The sequence below is a fragment of the Lagopus muta genome, chromosome 13 (assembly GCF_023343835.1).
Source record: "Lagopus muta isolate bLagMut1 chromosome 13, bLagMut1 primary, whole genome shotgun sequence".
Taxonomy (NCBI): Eukaryota; Metazoa; Chordata; class Aves; order Galliformes; family Phasianidae; genus Lagopus; species Lagopus muta.
Genome location: NC_064445.1, coordinates 8228506 through 8247493, shown reverse-complemented (window position 1 = coordinate 8247493; position 18988 = coordinate 8228506). Strand labels below are relative to the sequence as shown.

Below are 18988 nucleotides of genomic sequence, written 5' to 3'. Positions count from 1 at the left end.
AATACAATCTGCTCTGGGACAAGATCGACTAGAATGCAAACAAGATAAGGAAAAATTACCTTTCTGTCCTTTAGTTTTATCTGTTGGAGAGAAGGTCATATGGATAGTGGGTAATAGTGTTAAACATAAAGCTTTTTGTAAAGTGTAGAAATGATGTATTGGCATTTTGACAAATGAGCAGACTTCTGAGGGCTCTGTTAATGCTCTTATGACACAAATCAGAATATTAAATCAGAAGTTTTAAAATATTAGTAACTTTTCTTATTTAAAATAAATAGAATCTTTTTCCCCTTATACACAAGATGCAAAATAAATGAAATCGCTGTTTTCACTTTCTGTTTTTCCTAATTCTGTTGTATGTTTGCTTTCTTCTTGATATATCTTTCCTATTCCTGTTAATTTCTATGTAAATTTTTCTTACTATATGGGAGTAGGTACTGCGGGGAAGGTTGCAAGTTTTCTTTTGAAGCTGTTATCTTTGTCTTTGCAAAGTCACTGTAGGCAGGATGAGTTGGAAGTGAGGGAGCAAGAGTAGGACCCGTGAGACCTGACTTCTCTTTTATCATTTCACCATTTGTCTCCCAGAAACCTGGAAGAATCTGCTCCACAGAACTGGGAAAGCTCAGCTTTTCCACTTGTAAGTTGGAGATAATTAATCTTACTGCCCTTACAAAATGTGCCAGTGTTTAATTATACTTCTTTCATTTTAAGGGACTTGCTACTGCATAGTATATGCAATGCAAATTAAGAGATGAAGCAGTTACCTATGTGGTGTATGGAAGACTATAGGATACACTTAAGATTATTATATTACACTTTTATTATATATCATATTCTCAGCAATACTGTTTTTTCTTTCTGTAAGAAAGAGTGATGGAGAACATAAGAACACAGGAGTGATCTGTAGATATAAGTGTACTGCAATTTATTCTGGTGCTGGCACTGAATACAGGAGCAGACTTAAAAGTGGAGTTTCCAGGAAAAAAAAAACGTTATTGTTGTCCACATTTGTAAGGAGACCTGATCTGATGATTTGGACTGTATGACAGAACCTAAATTTGGTTTCCTGTTTCCTGGCAGATTTCCTGTGCTTCCTTAAAGAAGTCACTTTTCTCCATGTAGGTAGAATTGTTCTTTCCTCCAGTACATTCAGCTTAACCCAGAAATCCAGTTGGGCTCTGGTACTGCAGTGTCAGGTCCACAGAAGTGTGGGTAGATGCATGGGACTTCGATGCTTCCGGGAATGAGTAAATAAATGAGCCAGGAATGTAGAGTGTCTGTGCCTGTGATTGGAAGTATTGGAAGAAAACAGATGGGGTGAGGGAAGCTTTTAGGTGAAGAGTACAATTTTGACTCTTCATTCAAAAATCTCTGGTAAACTGTCTTATATGCAGTTCTCATGGCCATTGCCTTGATATGGGAAGTTGCGTTTACAAGATCAGTTTATAAGCAGAAGATTCGTGCCATGGAACTTTTCATGTCTGTTGTTTGTGGTGGTTTTTTTGTTTTACCTTGTTTTGTTTGTTTTTTGAGAAAGAAGTGTATTCAGCTCAGCTGAACATGAGCCGACAGTGTGCCCAGGTGGCCAAGAAGGCCAATGGCATCCTGGCTTGCATCAGAAACAGTGTTGCAAGCAGGAGCAGAGAGGTGATTGTTCCCCTATATTCAGCACTCCTCAGGCCGCACCTCGAGTACTGTGTCCAGTTTTGGGCCCCTCACTGCAAGAAAGACATTGAGGCCCTGGAACGTGTTCAAAGGAGGGCAACGAAGCTGGTGAGGGGTCTGGAACACAGGCCATATGAGGAGAGGCTGAAGGAGCTGGGAATGTTCAGCCTGGAGAAGAGGAGGCTCAGGGGAGACCTCATTGCTCTCTATAACTTCCTGAAGGGAGGTTGTAGTGAGCTGGGGGTCGGCCTCTTCTCTCGTGTCATTAGTGATAGGACCAGGGGGAATGGTTTCAAGCTACGGCAGGGGAGATTCAGGCTGGACATGAGGAAGTATTACTTTTCAGAAAGGGTGGTCAGGCACTGGAATGGATGCCCAGGGAGGTGGTGGAGTCACCGAGCCTGGGGGTGTTCAAGGAAGGACTGGATGTTGTGTTGAGGGACATGGTTCAGTAGGAGCTATTGGGAATAGGTGAACGGTTGGACTGGGTGGTCTTTTAGGTCTTTTCCAACCTTGGTGATTCTATGATTCTATGATTCTATGATTAATTCTGAGAAAGCATATAGAGAAAAATAAAATTTATTTCCTAAAATTGAACAAAAAAAAAAAACCCAAAATAAAACAAAAAAACTGTTCTTCAAATTACAGGTTTGAGGTTGATAAATACTTCACTAATTAGTACCTCTGTTTGACCATGGTTGTAGTGAACAACTTCTACACTAAATATTAGTTAAATGTTATTTAAAAGTGCAGCTGTACTGGATATTAAATAATGAGAATGCTGAAAGAGCTTTAACTGCAGTAGTGCTTCTGATTACCACACTGTGCCATGTTATATTACATCACGTGCCATTATTCACCGTATCTTTTTTTGTCAGTTATGACTCATCATTTTGCAAATTACAAATCTTTTATAGGAAGGTAATTCACACATGGACATAGTGATAAAATGATAGAGTGATTACCTTTCTTCTCATTCATTGATCTTTCAAAGTTTTGCATTTAGCAGTATTAATCATGTTTATTATCTGAGTGTTGTCATAAAAATGTAGAAAATTTCTGTTACTTTCATTTTCAATTTAAGTGCCTTTTGCTTTCTACCACAGTCTCCTTTAATCACAGTAATCTGTTACTTATTCTAATCGAAATTCTTGTTCATAAAATCAAAATAAAATCAGTACACATCAATTACAATCAATTATATATTTTCATAACAATCCATCTAATTGAAAACATGGGATATAGCTAAGAAAGGAGTGTATCTGGAATAGCTTTTTACTCTAAAACTGTTCAGCTTGACTTTTAAGGTGGTTTGCTTTGTGGACCAGGTGTGTGTTTCGGAATTCACTCTCATGGTCTACTTAACTGCTCTTTGAAAGGAGCTTGTTGTTATTCACGTGTATAAATGTAATACTAAAGAAAACTACCGTCTGTAAAATTGCTGCAAAACACAGCATCTTCAGAAGACCAAACAGATATTCCTGGCCAAACAGATGAGTGTTCAGTGTGCTATATTTTTGTTGTTGTTTCTGATCACAATTGCTGCGCGTTATAGGTGTCTGAACTCGACATCTTGAATCTTGATAGTTTCTAAGCCCTGCCTAATGCCTGACTTTGCTAACCCAGCAAAACATCTCTGGGTCAAGCCCAGCAGAGGAGCAAAAGCTACTAAAGCTTACAGATAACATGGCGGGGATAAATTGCTGTAACCTGTTCAGATCATTGAGCTAAAAGTTAGGAGGGCTGTAACCACTGAAGGAGTGACTAGTGGAGCCACTCTCTGGTTAGTATTAACAACACTGATAGACATCTGTTAGTCCCTGGCAGGCCTGATTCCCTCTGACAGGAGATTGTGATCCAGTGTCTGATGCTTACTTTGATAATTTTTTCCTTAAATGTTTAGCTTTTTCTCTTTCAGACGCTGCTGGTATGAAAGTAGGAGATACTGAAGTTCCTTAATCATTTTTTTTGCCTAATTCATATTTCTTAATCTTTATTTTTTTCAAGTGCTGTGTTTGTGCTAAGCACATAAGTGTGGTAAAGAGTATTAGTTTGTCACTAACAAAGCAGACTGCTTTTTTTAAAAGAGTATATGCCATTTGTGGTCCCTTTATATCCTGTTTTGCAGGTGGGAGTGAATCTTCCTGGGATAAAGACAAGCTTCAGTCTCCCATTACAACAGGATCACAGCACAGCATTGGTCATCCCACCCTGTCAGGACAGTCGAGCCTTGGAAGTGCACACCCACTCAGTCCTCTTCAGCAGAACCACCTGCTTACCAACAGTATGTACTGGACCCTCATGGGGAGAAAAGAATAAGTTATATGGAGTCCCTGCTTGGAGGCAGGCTTTACTCAACTGAGATACAGCCACTACCTTTAAATGGCCATCTGTTGTTGGGTAGGGGCTGTGAGTTCCAGTCAGCATTGCTGTAGCCTAAAAACAAGTACAGTTGCTTAAAATATTAGTGAGTTCTCTTCCAACTGAAAATGTTGCTCACCAAGTGAATATGAGAGAGCAAAGAATGGGTGGAAAATGACTAGTGAAAAGTGTGTAGAAGCAAATTCCTCTTCTTTGTCTTTCCTTGTAACTACCGGGTTTATAAGAAGTCATCACTTATATCCAGCTGTTCAAAAGAACTGGAATAGAATGATGCAGTTGAGGTTTGGTTTTGGAATTTTCAATTCACTATAATCCTCTCTTCTTCCCTTCCTTTAGGAAGGGGGCAGGTGAGAAGTTAGAGATCACCTCTTCTTTTAGACCCAAAGGGGAGGGACTGTGAAGTTATTCCAAGAAAGCAGTTCCGAAAACAACAGATAATAGCATTTAAAAAGATAGTGAAGAGTAAAATCAATTGTAAAAGATCGTGATGGATGAAGAATTAAAATTTCACTATCTGTGAACCCTTATTATCTGTTTCATTTCTTCATCCTCCGTTTTGAAAGTTGACTTTTGGTGTTTGTTTCAGTGGACGAGTGACATTTCTGACTCCTTATGAAATTTTTGGAGCAGATACTTTCTTGCTACCCAAGTAGCACCACAAACTTCAAAAAATCAGGATTATTTAAAAGGCTCCTAAGATAAATGATTGCTTTGTTCATGGCAGGGTTAGAGCCTGAGCATCTGGTTAAATGTCAGTAGTTAAGAACCACCAAGTTACAGGACTAACATACACTGTGGTTTATGCTTTCATTTATATTCTTGCATAATTGAGTATCCGTACATGTTTTGCATTAGGGACAATGTTCTTTACTGTTCAGAAAACTTTCAGGTTATTTTCCAATAGATATTGTAGTAGGCAAATGTCTATAGGTTGTTAAAGAGCTTATTGAATGTCAGACATTATGTCCAATGATTTGCAAGCTATATTTTCTTCATAGTCTTCCGAAATGTTTGACGGATTGTGTCTTAAAACTGGTGATATGCTGTTAAATTCTGTTTGTAGTTTGCATTTAGTTTGCATGTCAATTGGACTTGAAGTAGACATACAACTCAATGTGACCAGATGGTGTCTGGGAGTTTTGGAGCTCTGTGGAGTATGAGGAGAGATTATTGGACTGTTAAAGGAGATATGCAAGGGAACCAAGGCTTATGGATGTAAGCAGTGAGGGGGATTGTCAGTATGGTTAAAGTGAAGGGAGATGTATGTGTCATCATTAATATTGGCATGGATCATCTTATAAATAAATTATAGTGAATCTTAAGACGTTTAGTTGGTCATGATTTGCTCTCATCCCATAGTCATGTTCACAGCCCTATATGGTAGTACAGTGGTCCTGTAGTCCATTCTGCAGCTTTCTTTAGTCAGGGGGTAGTCCTAATACAGAAGACTAGTCTCAGATTGCTGCGTAGGTAAATTAAGTTAGAGGACTTCTTAAAATCATTAATGAATATTCTTCACTTGTATTGGGAAAACATGCAGATATTTGCATATTTTTGTTTTTTTGCTTTGTTGACGTCAATAAAAATGTCTCTAACTTGTGTGCTAGTATATATTAATTTTGCTAATATTGCATTGCTTTTACATCTGTGTGCTTCTTGGCCCAGTGCAAACTGTACAGCCTTTTCTAGAATGCAGAATTATTCCCTGCATAACCTCAAATTTAATAACACACAATAGAATTGAGTCCAGCTAGCCAATATTCCAGTAAAATATAGACTTCAAAAATTAAGGGATATAAGATGGGGGATTGACACACATAACTTGCACGTGCTCTCTTTTAGGGATAGACCTGCCGTTTATGATGATGCCCCACCCTCTGCTACCTGTCAGCCTACCTCCCGCTTCGGTTGCAATGGCAATGAATCAGATGAACCACCTCAATACAATAGCTAACATGGCTGCAGCAGCCCAAATGCACAGTCCTCTTTCCAGGGCAGGGGCCTCTGTTATAAAGGTAAGAGTCATCTATGAAACGAGATTTCTGTGGCTAACAAAAACGTTTACAGTGACCTTTTAAGAAAATCTAAAGGCAGTGAGCTTTTACTACATACAGTACACCACAGCTTATCTTCCTGGTTGTGCTTCTGTTTGAGGAAAGTACAAGCAAGAAGTTAAATAAGATGTTCTGCTTCATCTACAAATATGTAATGTAATTACAGATCCTAATACAATTGTTAGAATAGAGCTAATCTGTATTAGAACCATAAAAATTTCTCCTTATCAGGGTGCCTGTACACTTGTTAACTAAGTGGGAAACATATCTGATGTTCAACTACGTTTTAGTTAATGCAAGTCATTAAATTGTTAGAAATTGTTGGAAATTAATTGAGATTCTGTTTGTTTCAGTTACTAACCTTTAACCGTTCAGGAGACCTCTTGAGGTAACTGTAACTTAACTACAACTGTATAATATTGGTAGCAGCAAGTAGACTGCATAAGCTTTGTAGTCTAAATGCTACCAGTGTGTCAAAATAAAGATGAGAATTTTGTTTGTAAACAGTACTTGTACTTCATAACATATACTACAGGTTTTGCAAATAGTTAGATTTCAGGGGGACTCTTTAGCAAGCCCTAGCTTATGTTAGTTAATCATTTACAGCAATTTTTCCCCAACAATTGCAACAGGGGATATGCAATAAGTCCACAGCAACAGCAGGTCTCACCAGAATTCTAGTGGGAATTATTTCCTCTACATGATGTAGAGGAAAATACACCAGTAGCCAGTGTGATAGAGGTAGTGCATGCATTCATTGTGGTGTAACTCTCACCTGTCAAGTGATGCTGCATCTTTCTCTCATTTCTTTCAAGTGCTGAGACTGTATGTGAATTTTATTACAGAGTGTGAGGCTGCCTTTGTCCTTTCCTTCCATTACGAACAATCATCTAGCTCTGAATGACTATCAATTAAGATGAAGTCCTTGTATGAAATGAAACTTGTAAAAGGGTTGCTGCTGTTATCTATCAATAATAATACTTTTATTATATGACAACATTGTTTAAGTTCATATTAGAAGTACAAAAAATAACTAGTTTTAGATAGACTGCAATTATGGCACCATGACATTACTTAAAATGGGAAAACTGAATATATTGAGTGTGTATCTATTTCTACCCTTTGATGACTAAAATACCACTTAGTCTGTTTTCTATAGGTGTGAGAATCAGCTGCTCTCTCTATAAAAGTTTTGAATGAAGTCATTATGCTTTTTATATCACGTTTGCCATTTAGAAATAAGCTGTTCTACCAAAATATGCGTGATCAGCAAAGTTAACATTTAGTGCTCCAGAAAGAAATGTCATAACTATGAAACTTGATTTCCTCCTGACAGGAACGCTGTAAATTAGGCAGGCACAACGGTCAGGCTCACAAAACCTTCTTAGCCATCTATAATGTGATCTGATGTGATTATGGCAGCACCCGCTAGCAGTGCTGTAAGTATGGTTCTGACAGTATCCTCTTATAAATCCAGGCTTTCAGGGGTTTACTGCTCATCTGAAAGTGCTTGCTCCATTTGAAACTTGGCTGAAGTAGTTCGGAAGAATCTGCATGAATGAGGGTGTAGTATGAAGGAGGAAAAAAAAGCAGCATTGATTTTACCACCCTCTTTCTTCTTCCTCTTGTGTCTACACTCCTGTTTGATCATTTTCTCTAGAGCTGTACTTGAGATGGATGAACTTTGCAATCCAAGAGTTTCTGCACTAGCTGTAAAATGCTTGGCCAGCCAGCCTGGTGTTAAGGACCAGTCTGAGCTGGAACTTAGCAGAAAGAAGCTTGATTCATGGAGTAGGTTGAAAAAAAAAATAAAAATAAATGTGGTAGTTTACTGTCATCCTATAATGTTTCTCCTCCACCTCAGAGGAATCTACTCAGTGACTATATCTTTACATCCTCAGAAGTGAAGTTTGGATTAGCCCTTTATACAAAATAGAGAATTTGTCACTGAAATTTACAGAACAGCTCAACTTCGGAGAGCTGTAACTACACAATTTGAAGAATTTTGTTTTACAGTAGACCTATAATGAATGTAGTATCTGTATTGTATTTAAATTATATAAACTCAGTTATACAGTAAATGAATATGACTGTTAATGCGCATTCACTACATAGAGTTGATATTAAAGGAAATGTTACAGTGTGTTCTGAGAACACAAATAGAATAAAAATCTGAAAACAGACCTATGTCTTAACAGCATTTAAAATGGGTCCACAGGAATTGAGACTGACAGCACATACATAGGTAGCAAATACAAAGAGCTGTTACAACAGAAATGAGAATACACCTTCCACTTATTGGTGTCACTTTGGAACCTCGTAATAGGATCACACAACTGTCTGCCCATGGTGGAATGAGACCTCAGGCTGAGAATGTTGTCAAGAACATGTGTGACACCAAGAGTATTATGGTAGTGTCATCAAGCCTATAGTCTCTATTTATACTTTTTACATCAGAAGGGGCTTATTTAACCAAGAAACGTAAAAACTTAGATAATTTCAAACAGAAAGTGGGGGTCTGGAAAAAGAGAGATGCTAGATAGACCTGCATTCATCAAGAGCTAAATGGAATCTACTCAGGTAGATTTTGGGTGTCTAAAAGAATGTCTGACAGGAGACTAGCAAGGGGAAAGAAATCCTGGAGAAGAGCCTGCTAGTCCTCGGGGGACTGAAATGGAAATGTAGGATGGGTTTGGCTTGTCTTGAAATAATAAGTCACTGCTTGGAGACATGCTGGCCTGTTCTTGCTATGTGTGGGATTTGAGGCATACACTAGAAAAGGAGAAATACAAATTTCATTCTCAGAGTGATATCAGATGGTGTTGTGAACTTGTAATGAAGGTTGGCAAGAGTCAAATCTCTGGAGTAGTTCCTGGGTGAGCTGTGATAGGGATCCCATTGAGCTCTTTCTGTGGGTAAGCAAATAGGTGGTGGCTGGTTGCATGCAGCAGAGCTGGGATGACAGACATGGGCTGACCGGGAAGCAAGGACCTAGCATGGGTCATATCCAATGAGGTGTCCTCTTTCTAGAGACCTGCTGGTCTGCTCCTCACTTCCAGAAGTGTGGCTTAAGGTACGAATGCAGTCTGGAAAAAAGAAAATGCAAAACTTTCATTTTCTTGGAGTTGGGAAAGTACAAGAGGGCTAGCAAGAGTCAAGCTTCTGGAGCTGTGTTAGTTGGGTCTTTATATGTTCACTCTAAGACCATTTCCCACAGTATCCTCTGAAATAAGACAGTAGGATAGCTTATGTTCAGGGTGGACTTCAAGTTGTGGGAACATATTCAAATTCAAATTAGGGGCCTTAAGCTTTTCCCTTATTTGTTAGGTAACAGAATATGACTGAGACTGGAATAATGAGGCAAAATTTTATCACAGAGGAAATTCAAGAAGCTCTTCTACCCTTTTACTCTACATCTTTTTTGTTTTATTTGTTCCTCTTGCTCTTGTCTCACTTATCCTTCTCCATCTTGTCCTTCTCTGTCACTTCCTTCAGGCTCTACCTAAAAGATGTGCTTCTCCCAAGTAGGAATATTTCTGCAAATTAGTTTCCTGTTGTTCATTTTTCTTTTGTCTTCTTTCCCTTATGTTTGCTGTATTGCTGCGTTTCTCTTTTCTTTGCCATTAGGCAGGTCCCAGTTAGGAATAACTGGCAGGTCTGTTGAATGCATTTGGAAAACCCAAGGAAAAAATGTTAAAATGGACATTTTTGGTGAAATGCAATATTTTGCATTTCATTACACAATTTACATCTGGATTTTTTTTGGTCTACTGATAAGCAGAACAAAGCATTATTTTTAACCTGTGATTTCTACATGCTGTAGCAATTTTTGAATGTGTTTTTCTTTGTGTTCTCTTCTTCTGATTTTGTGGGATGCTTAAAGCATTTGTAAAGGATGTATATGACATCATTTTAAATTCCCTAAAGACAATACAGATGGGTTGTGTAATTATTGCTGAGAGGTGCTATTTTCTATGTGCTGTACAACTGGCATTCATAATATTTACCTGACAGCCAGAAAAATGTGGCCATCTCAGAGTACTCGGAAACAATTCTTTTCAGTGTGAAAACATTTACAGTTACAGAATTTATAACATTGTTAATTTCATATCTCTGCATTCAATTCATTCTGAATTGTTTATAGAATATTACAAGGTTTATAAACCAAAACTTTTGTAAAATTTATGGTACTTTTCTTTATTAGATTTATTCTGTCCCATTTCATATCAAGTGTTCATTGTTGGCAGTTTATTGCTGAAATGGTTTCTAGAGTACGTTAGGGGAGTGATGTGTGAGATAGGGTAGTTTGCTTACTTCCTGTAAGACTAATTTTTATAACTGTATATGTAGAAAAGAAGTAAGTTTGCAGGATTGTATCTTTTTATTCACTGACAGAGAAGCTATTATGCTGGGAGATGTTTGGGTTTCTACAAATTATATCAAATAGCCTTTACCTCTTTCCTCCTGTGAAGGGAGGCAAGTCCCTATCACTGTGATGCTAAGAATGCCTTGCTTGTTAACACAAAGACAACTAGTTGCCAGTTTAAAGGATAAGCAGTGAACACTATTTTTAAACTGGCAAGTGGAGGAAAATGTAAGAATCAAGTACATCTCTTTTTTTGCAAAGCTAGCAAAGGAATATTGTCATGCCAAGCACATACTAGCTTTTAGTTCTGGCTCAGTTCTTTTTAGTATTGGCCTAAGCATTTGCATTTGTAGTTAATAACTAATATAACTATAACGTAGATGAGATACAGCATTACCATCATTAGTCTCCAGAGTGCCTTTCTTTCATTCAGTAGCAGCACTGGATGAAACAATTCATAGGAGGGATTGAAGTAGGATGTTTCCACAACAAGGGTATGTCCAATTTTAGTCAGTACTGTACTTTCAGATTCAAAGTAAAATGTAAAGGTAAAATCTTAATACACCAGTGAAGATTGCCATAGCTTTCCCAGTGATTGGTAATTTAAGAAATGTTGAAGAAGGAAGCTCTTACTTGGCTGTTTACCAATACCATCTGATTAGCCGTGGTTCTCTGTTTGGCTGAGCAGCTGGCAATTAATGAATTATAGGAAGTAGTTACAAGGTAATGGAATTAGCAAGTGAACATCTGGTATTAAAAATCAGTAAACAGAAGAGTTTTTATTATTTCTTAAATTTGGTGTGAAAACAAATGCCAGTTGACTATGACTGAAGCAGCTATATATACACAGTGGGAAAAAAATAATGCATTTCAAATGGCAAAGTATATATTTTAAATGAATGATTTTCCAATACAGTGCAAAAGATGAATAGGATCCAGCTGGCTTTCAGACATACATATCTTATCTTAGTTTTTAGACCAGCTGTTTCCTTTGTTCATCTCCAATTCTTACAGCAGTGTGAGATGATATAACTAGCTCGGAAGACCAACAAGTTGTCCTTATGTTTACATATGCCCATTTTGAACCTAAAATAGCTTAAAATGTAAACCTGACCACTGTTTTTTTGCCCAAAAATGGTAGTTCTACCAACGTTTTCTTGTGGTCTATCACATTTAATCTGATCTCAGATTTAATATACTTCTTGCTTACTATGTCAAGATTATACCTTTTCTTTAAAAAGCATAACTGCTAAACGTGTATTGTTTTTTATAACAGTGCATTAATTAAGGATAGTAAATGAGAAATGAACCTCTCTGATTCTTGATTTTTTTTTTTTTAAAGTAAGGTATAGCCAGCTTGTGGTCCATTTTGGTAATCTGAATGATGATTTGACAAGCTCTGTAAGACTGAGGTGTGACACTGCACATTCCAATGGGGATCTAGGGAGCAAATTAATTTTGGAAAATTTATTATGCCAGAGCCTATGAACCTGGTGATCAACTCTGAATTTTTCTTGCAATAGTTGAAAACTCAAGTCTAAACCTAAATTTAGTAGAATCCCCATATTTCCTTCCTCTCAGTTTCATCAGTGAGGTCTGAATTCCAGTTCTCCTGCTACTGCTCAGAAACAGAAAAAGCATCTGAATTAAATATGAAACATCAAGATAAATGTCTGTATAAAATGTCCATGTCTCAGACAAACTTCCAGATCCTACTTGTCAGCAGTGAAATGCCATTAATTCCTCTAGGAACTCATTAATAGATTAACATTTGGAAGAGTAATTACAGCTACATTAACACTAAGAATAAAGAAAAATAAAAGAAAACCCAGCATCATTTCTTAAAACTCTTGACACAAAACGAAGATCAATACTATAAAAAAAAATCAGAGGTATGGAATTAAGGTCAAAATGATTATTTAAAAAATAGGTAAGCTGTTCGTATATATTTCTAATAAAACTAGTAAGGATAAAAATCTTATTTGGTGTTTCACATTATTTGTGTGGAATACCATCTCACAGGGGTTAGAAAAAGAGTATTGAGGTGAAATCAGGGATGTATCTGGAAATTGCAAGAGTTGATGACTTCACTGCTGTTAACCTAAATCACAACTAAAATTAACAATGTCAGGCTTTGTAGCTACAGTTTCTAAGCCAAAGCAAGACACTATTTTTTAGTAAGACTGAAATATATTACCCTTCAAAAGGATTAAATACTGAAAAAGTCTTTTTTGAGAATTTATGATACAGCTCTGTAAAGGAAAGAGAAAAGATAAAGTGGGTACTACAGTTAGATAAATAGGTGAGATCTTGAGAAATGTTTTCATTTTTCATAAAATTCTCACAATCTGTACATTATACATATATAATTCATTACATTATAACATGGAGTATGAATCCTGAAGATTTATAAAATATGAAGAAATTCAGTGGATAAAATTTGGCTATTCAGAAATGTTTCTCAGTTTTATGTATACCAACTGCAGAACCAGGCTGCACTGCAGTGTGCCAGTGGGAACTGAGCTGTTTCAAGAAGAAAAAAAGTAAAATCCATGAAAAGTAACAAGGTTGTAAAATACATAAATGACAAATAAAATGAAGTCATCAATGTGTAAAAAATGTTAAAGTTTTAGATTTGCAATTTTCCTATTTAAATGCCCTCATTGATTTGTTACAAATACTGTTAACCCTGTGTTTGGAAAATGGTGAGGACATTATCACTTGTGTTCTCATTTGTAATAAAATAGATTAACTTGCTGTGAAATTTTAACTAGGCTGAGACACAACAGTAGCTACCTAATGAACCAGAGCACATTGCTGTTAAGTAGCTAAATAGATGCATACTGATTACAGGACTGAAAAATGGATGTGTTTACTTGGAGGAAAAAAAGGAATATATCTGTTCATAGTGTTATTCATTATAGTAGGAGAAATTCAGCATTATACTTCCACGCAAACATTTAGAAATAGACAGTTTCTCAATCCATACGGAGTCTGACATGATTACAGTATATCCTCATTTCTAGTACATGAAATACAGAGAAAATTTCAGCTCCTTTGTTACATGTAGGGGAAAGTGCATCTTCCCAGTACATGTGAATTTTTGTAACCATTTAGATATTAGATGGCATAATCAACTTACTCTCTTAGAAAGTGATTCACTGTATGATTAAGAATGACATTATTATTTGACATGTTTATTTCTGCCTGAACATTTCTAAATAAGACCCCAAGTTTGAAGGCAAATTACTTTAAGCAGAAATTATTTTATAGCAAGAGACAATGGAATGTACAGTTATCAGAAGAAGCTAGAATACTTTGCTTTTCTAAATCATCAGCTTTTGAATTACTCAAATAACTCTCATTTAAAGTGACTTATATGGCTGTTTGTGTGATAACTGTGTTAATTTGTCGTCATATTTGTTCGTAGGTGGTTTGGATTTTTTTTTTTTTTGCTGAACAGTTGGCTTGTCTTCTCCTTGGCTATTCATTTTCATAGTTGCAGTAGACAAGAAAATTTACTTAAACTCTGCACTCTTCTGTAAGATTAATCATTTCAAAATTGTATCTTAATTGTAAATTGAGTACTCTTGGTCATAAAAAGAATGTAATGCCAAAGAGGATTGTTAAAACTGAAATCCAGGCAAATAGAATTACAGTCAGAGTTGTAGCCTGTTAGCTGTAACCAGTTATTTATTCAAGGCTGTTATTTACATAAATGTAAAATATGTAAGTGTTGCACAGAATCACTGGATGTCTTGGGTTGGAAGGGACCTTAAAGCTTACCTTCTTCCAACCCTCTTGTCATGGGCAGGGTTGCCGCCCACTAGACTGGGCTGCCCAAAGCCCCTTTCCAACCTGGCCTTGAAGACCTGCAGGGATGGGCATCCACAACTTGTCTCCGTTCAGAACTTTACGAGCAGAGGAGCAGAGAAGCAGAATCACCTCCTTTGCCCTGCTGGTCACACTTGATTTGATACAGCCCAGGATACAGCTTTTTTTCCTGGCTGCAAGCATGCATTGCTGGCTCATGCTGAGTTTTTTGTCCACCAGTGCCCCCAAGTCCTTCTCTGCAGGGCTGTTCTAAATACACTTATTGCCTGGCCTGTATTCATGATTGGGATTGCTCCAACCCAGACTCTTGGTCTTGTTGGACTTACTGAGGTTTGCTCATCCCTTCTCTGAAGCCTGTCATGATCCCTCTGAATGACATCCCATCCAATATGCCAACTGCTCCACTCTGCTTGGTGTCGTTCGCAAACTTGCTGAGGGTTCCCTCAGCCCTGCTGTCAGTGTCACCAGCAAAGACACAGATAGTCCCAGAATCAACCCCTGAGGAGCACCACTCATCAGTGTCTCCACCTCAGCACTAAGCCATTGGTTCACAATTCTCTGAGTGTGAACATCCAGCCAAGTCCTTACTGACAGAATGATCCATCTGTTCAATCAACATCTCTCCAAATTAGAGCCAAAATTTTGTGCAGGGCAGTCGCATGCTTTGTACAGGCCAAGGCAGATATGTCAGTTATTTGTGTATTATTCATCGTATACCTAGAAGAATTCTTCTTAATGTAACCTTTTAAATGTCATTTACTGATCAGTAAATCATATCTGTGTTCTGTTTTGCTGGTCTCAGCAACCTCTCAGATCAGTCTTTTGAAGACCAAGGATAAAACATTGACCATTTTGAGATGAGTGGCTTTTCCTTTTTTTCTCCCAAGTTTGAGAATTTGTTGGATTAAAATTATTCAGTTTTAAAAATTTTAAGATCTTATAACTCAACATGTAGTAGGTTAATTTGTAAAAACTTAATAAATATTTTAATTAACATTCAAAAATACTGCAATTAATAGTCTCCCTCCAAGATTTATTTGTTATTGTATATTCATTAAATAACAGATAATTAGTGAGAACAGTTCCATTGAGGATTAACAGCTATGTAATAGATACACATCTGTTACATGATTTTGAAGCTCAGTTGTTATTTAATGTACAATAACTATCCTATTAAAAACACATTCATTACTACATTTTTGGCTGGTGTGATTGGAATAGACAAACACCACCCCTTGCTATTAGAAGTATCCACTCACATTCTCTTCGCATTGTTCTCAGATGTGTCTCTAAACATGAGGGTGAGTGTGCTTTAGAGAGATAGTTTTAATGGATAATATTATTCTTAAAATGTCGATGCCACTGCCAGTGTTATTAATGAATTGCCTCAATAGGTTATGAACAGAACCTATTATGCTAGCTATTGGTAATGGAGAAGCTATGACAATCTAGTGTTCTCTTCCTAAAGCTGTAGTATTGATTCAGCATAGTATCTAGCAAAACTGCATTAAAAGTTTGAATACTATTGAGCATATTTTCAGAAGCGCATGGAAAATTGCCACCAAGTAGCCAGATTGCATACTCTTACTGAAAAATCTGAAATAGATTAGAAAGGCAGAAAAACTGCCAAGTTCTTTTGAGAAGACTTCACCAGATTACAGTGTAAATGTAATTGTGGTTTTTAAAGGGATGGGGCAAGAGGATCTCCCTTAAAAAATTAAATTTTTTAAAAATCACTCATATTTCAGTTCTGTGTTTCCATTGGGAACAGCTGATTGCCACAGATGAGGGCAGCTGCAAAGATGCAGTTTCTGGGCTTCTTCTTGTTAGTGTCCCTCCACTGAAACTATGCCTTTAAAGACTTTCTTACTTGTAACAAAGGACATAAAATGTAAAATTTAAAATAAGATTATCTAGAGTATCTCAGGCCACGATCTGCCCCCTTGAGAAGAGTTCTATTTTTCATTGATCTTCGCAATGATGAAAAGGGGGACTGGCATTTTGAATAAACTGAGAATAGTGCATTTGGACTAGTTGGGTTGGAATGGGTCTCAAGTGGAGAGACCCATCAAGCATTTTCCTCAAGACAGGATGAACTATTACTCATCTAACCTGTTAGCAAAAATTTGTACTAGTGGAAGTTCCATAAGTTCTCCAGAGTCTTCAAGTTTAGACAGGCAGGACTATGGAACTTCATTTTACTAAATTTTACAATTTCTTCTCAATTTCTTCTCCTTCCCTAGAGCACCGTGTATATTTAAGTTACACTTCAGTCTCAAAGTTTTGTGTAAAAATGTGCACATAAAAATTTACAAGCAGTCTTGTTTTTGTTGGTCTGTGGTCCTTCTCATCTGAATGTGAACCTGCCTTTACCAATGTCGTGGCTTTTAAAATTGGTCTGTGTGCTGCCTTCAGAAGACACTCGTGGTATATTTAAGGACAAGAAGTGATTTTTCTTGCGAATTTACAAATCTGACTGTGCTTAGTGCCAGTTTGTCAAAATTTGATTTATTTATGTGACATGTGACTCATACATGCCAATTTCAATATCTGTAGAGTAAAATTAGTTTGTACAAACCATGCGAAAAAATATTCTCTATATTCCTATGTGTGAAAATGTTAGATTTATGAAAGAAAAAAAGGTGGTAAGTGCTGTGTCATGACCCTAAGGATGAAAAACTGTCTAGATGCATCGCATGTAGAAGATTATATTCTTCTTGAGTATTGAAGGCTGTACTACTCTTTTGATTTGAATTCTGTTCACTGTTTATCTTAGCAAGACTATTTGTTATTTTTATTTTAGCCACTTTTTTTTTTAATTGAACTTCAGTGAAGTTCACTAATCAAATTGCACAGACCTTGTTTTATTTCTGTTTCAAGGAAAGAATTCAAGACAGCCCTTCTCCAGCTCCATCCCTAGAAGAGAGTCAGCGGCCTGGGAGCCATGCTTCCTCTCATCAGAGCAGCAGCGTGTCCAGCTCACCTTCCCAGCTGGACAACACACCAGACAGAATTGGTTAGTGCTCTGCAGCCTCACACCCCATGACAGTTGCTGACCTCACAAATTTTAGCAGTTTTTTGAAGCAAATACCTTATTTACTGGGAAACTCAGGAAAGCCCCTTTCTGTTTTGTTTCTCCAAAACAGAAAGAAACATACAAAAAATCCCACCAAAAATGACCAGAAAGCTCCTCACTATAGTTTTTTTGTATTAGATTCAATACTACACAGAGCCCAGCCTCTCATTCTGTGTCTGTATCTACCCATGCACAGAAGATACCACCCCTTCTATGGTGTGACTCACTGATCTTGCATGCTGGCTTGAGAAAGTGACTCTGAAACCACCTGGAGTTGAAAAATAGCAGGATGTGTTTCAAATCCTATGAAAACACACATACAATGATTTTTACAGTATAAAAACCTCCTGTTGGCCAGACATTCACTCACTGCCATGAAGCTGAGAGGTTTTGATATATATGTATTTTTTGTTCTCTCAAGAACAATTTTCAGTCTGTACGTTATTGATCTTGTGTTTAAAATGCAAATTTGGGCTGGAGGAAATTTGGATTCTATTCTTGATTCTTCCAGGAGGCATCTAGGGCAAGTCAGTTATCATCTCCTTACTTCCATGTGTGTCAACACTGTTGTCTTCACAGAGACTGCAACCTATGCAGACATTGCTGAGCTAGATTTAAACTACAAAAGCAGTGCAGTTCTTGGCAGTCACTGTGAGCTTCACTGCCTTCAAATTACTACTCAGCAGCTTGCTGGGATTTTGGAGTTTTTGCCATGGTCCGTGCTGCAGCACCATTGCACTACATACCTCTGTTGACAATAGACAAACTAATCAATAAGAAACTGGGCTGCTTGGACAAAACACAGCATACACAAGGGAAGAACAAGAAAGTAGATGCCCTTCAGCTTCCATGTATGTAAAATAGGGCTTCCCTTTTAACAGTGAGAAAGGAATTTTTTTTCCCCTTATTGTAGTTTTTGAAAGCTATTGTAACTTGTTTTGTTAACAGTAATAACACACAGTGCCATCCTCTGAGCTCCAGCAGTAGTAGTGAAAGGTTTTTTTAAAATAAATAAAATAACAATGAAACATACAAATTTTTATATATTTAATAAGTATTTTATTTATTTATTTATTTGTTTTACTTCTACAAGTTTTTCAAGTTTTTCACAAGTCTTGTTAAAGAAATATTAAATTCTGTAATTGGTTAATTGCATAGAAGGAAACGAAGAAAATAGGCATGAGCTGAGCATGTCTCACTGATCTGGTAGATGTTAAGAATTTTTTTTCACACTATGAAGTATGTTTTTTTTCACTTTCATCTATTGGTTTGGGCTACTTTCTATGCATCTGAGCTTTTTAATTGTCCTTGTTGCTTTACAGATAATTACTAACACTTACATCCTTTGCTTTACTAAACGCGTTTTTTCCCAAAATGATTTCTGTGAAGTACTTTTCTAAATTTTTTATTTGAACTCTCTGCTAAAAAATCAGTTGTTCTCAGTAATTTTAGTTCTATCTTGGTGTCTTTTTTTAATCAAATTGAGCAAATTTGCTTCAGCTACATATTCCGCTTTATCATTGCTGAATTGGGAGCTTTATGGACAACAGATGTGGTTACCTGCTTTAAAAATTGTATGAATAAATGTTAAAATATCAAAATAATAAGAAA

General features: G+C 36.9%; 1 protein-coding gene across 4 annotated transcripts in view; it reads left to right on the top strand.

Annotated features, from left to right (window-relative positions):
• DACH2 (dachshund family transcription factor 2) overlaps positions 1-18988 on the top strand; it is a 263656-nt gene that overhangs the window by 196258 nt on the left and 48410 nt on the right. For all 4 annotated transcript variants that reach the window (XM_048959136.1, XM_048959135.1, XM_048959137.1 and 1 more), the window contains 3 exons: positions 3794-3949; positions 5890-6062; positions 17182-17317. In XM_048959136.1, the coding sequence (XP_048815093.1) occupies positions 3794-3949; positions 5890-6062; positions 17182-17317 (465 nt within the window). The remainder of the gene's footprint in view (positions 1-3793; positions 3950-5889; positions 6063-17181; positions 17318-18988) is intronic.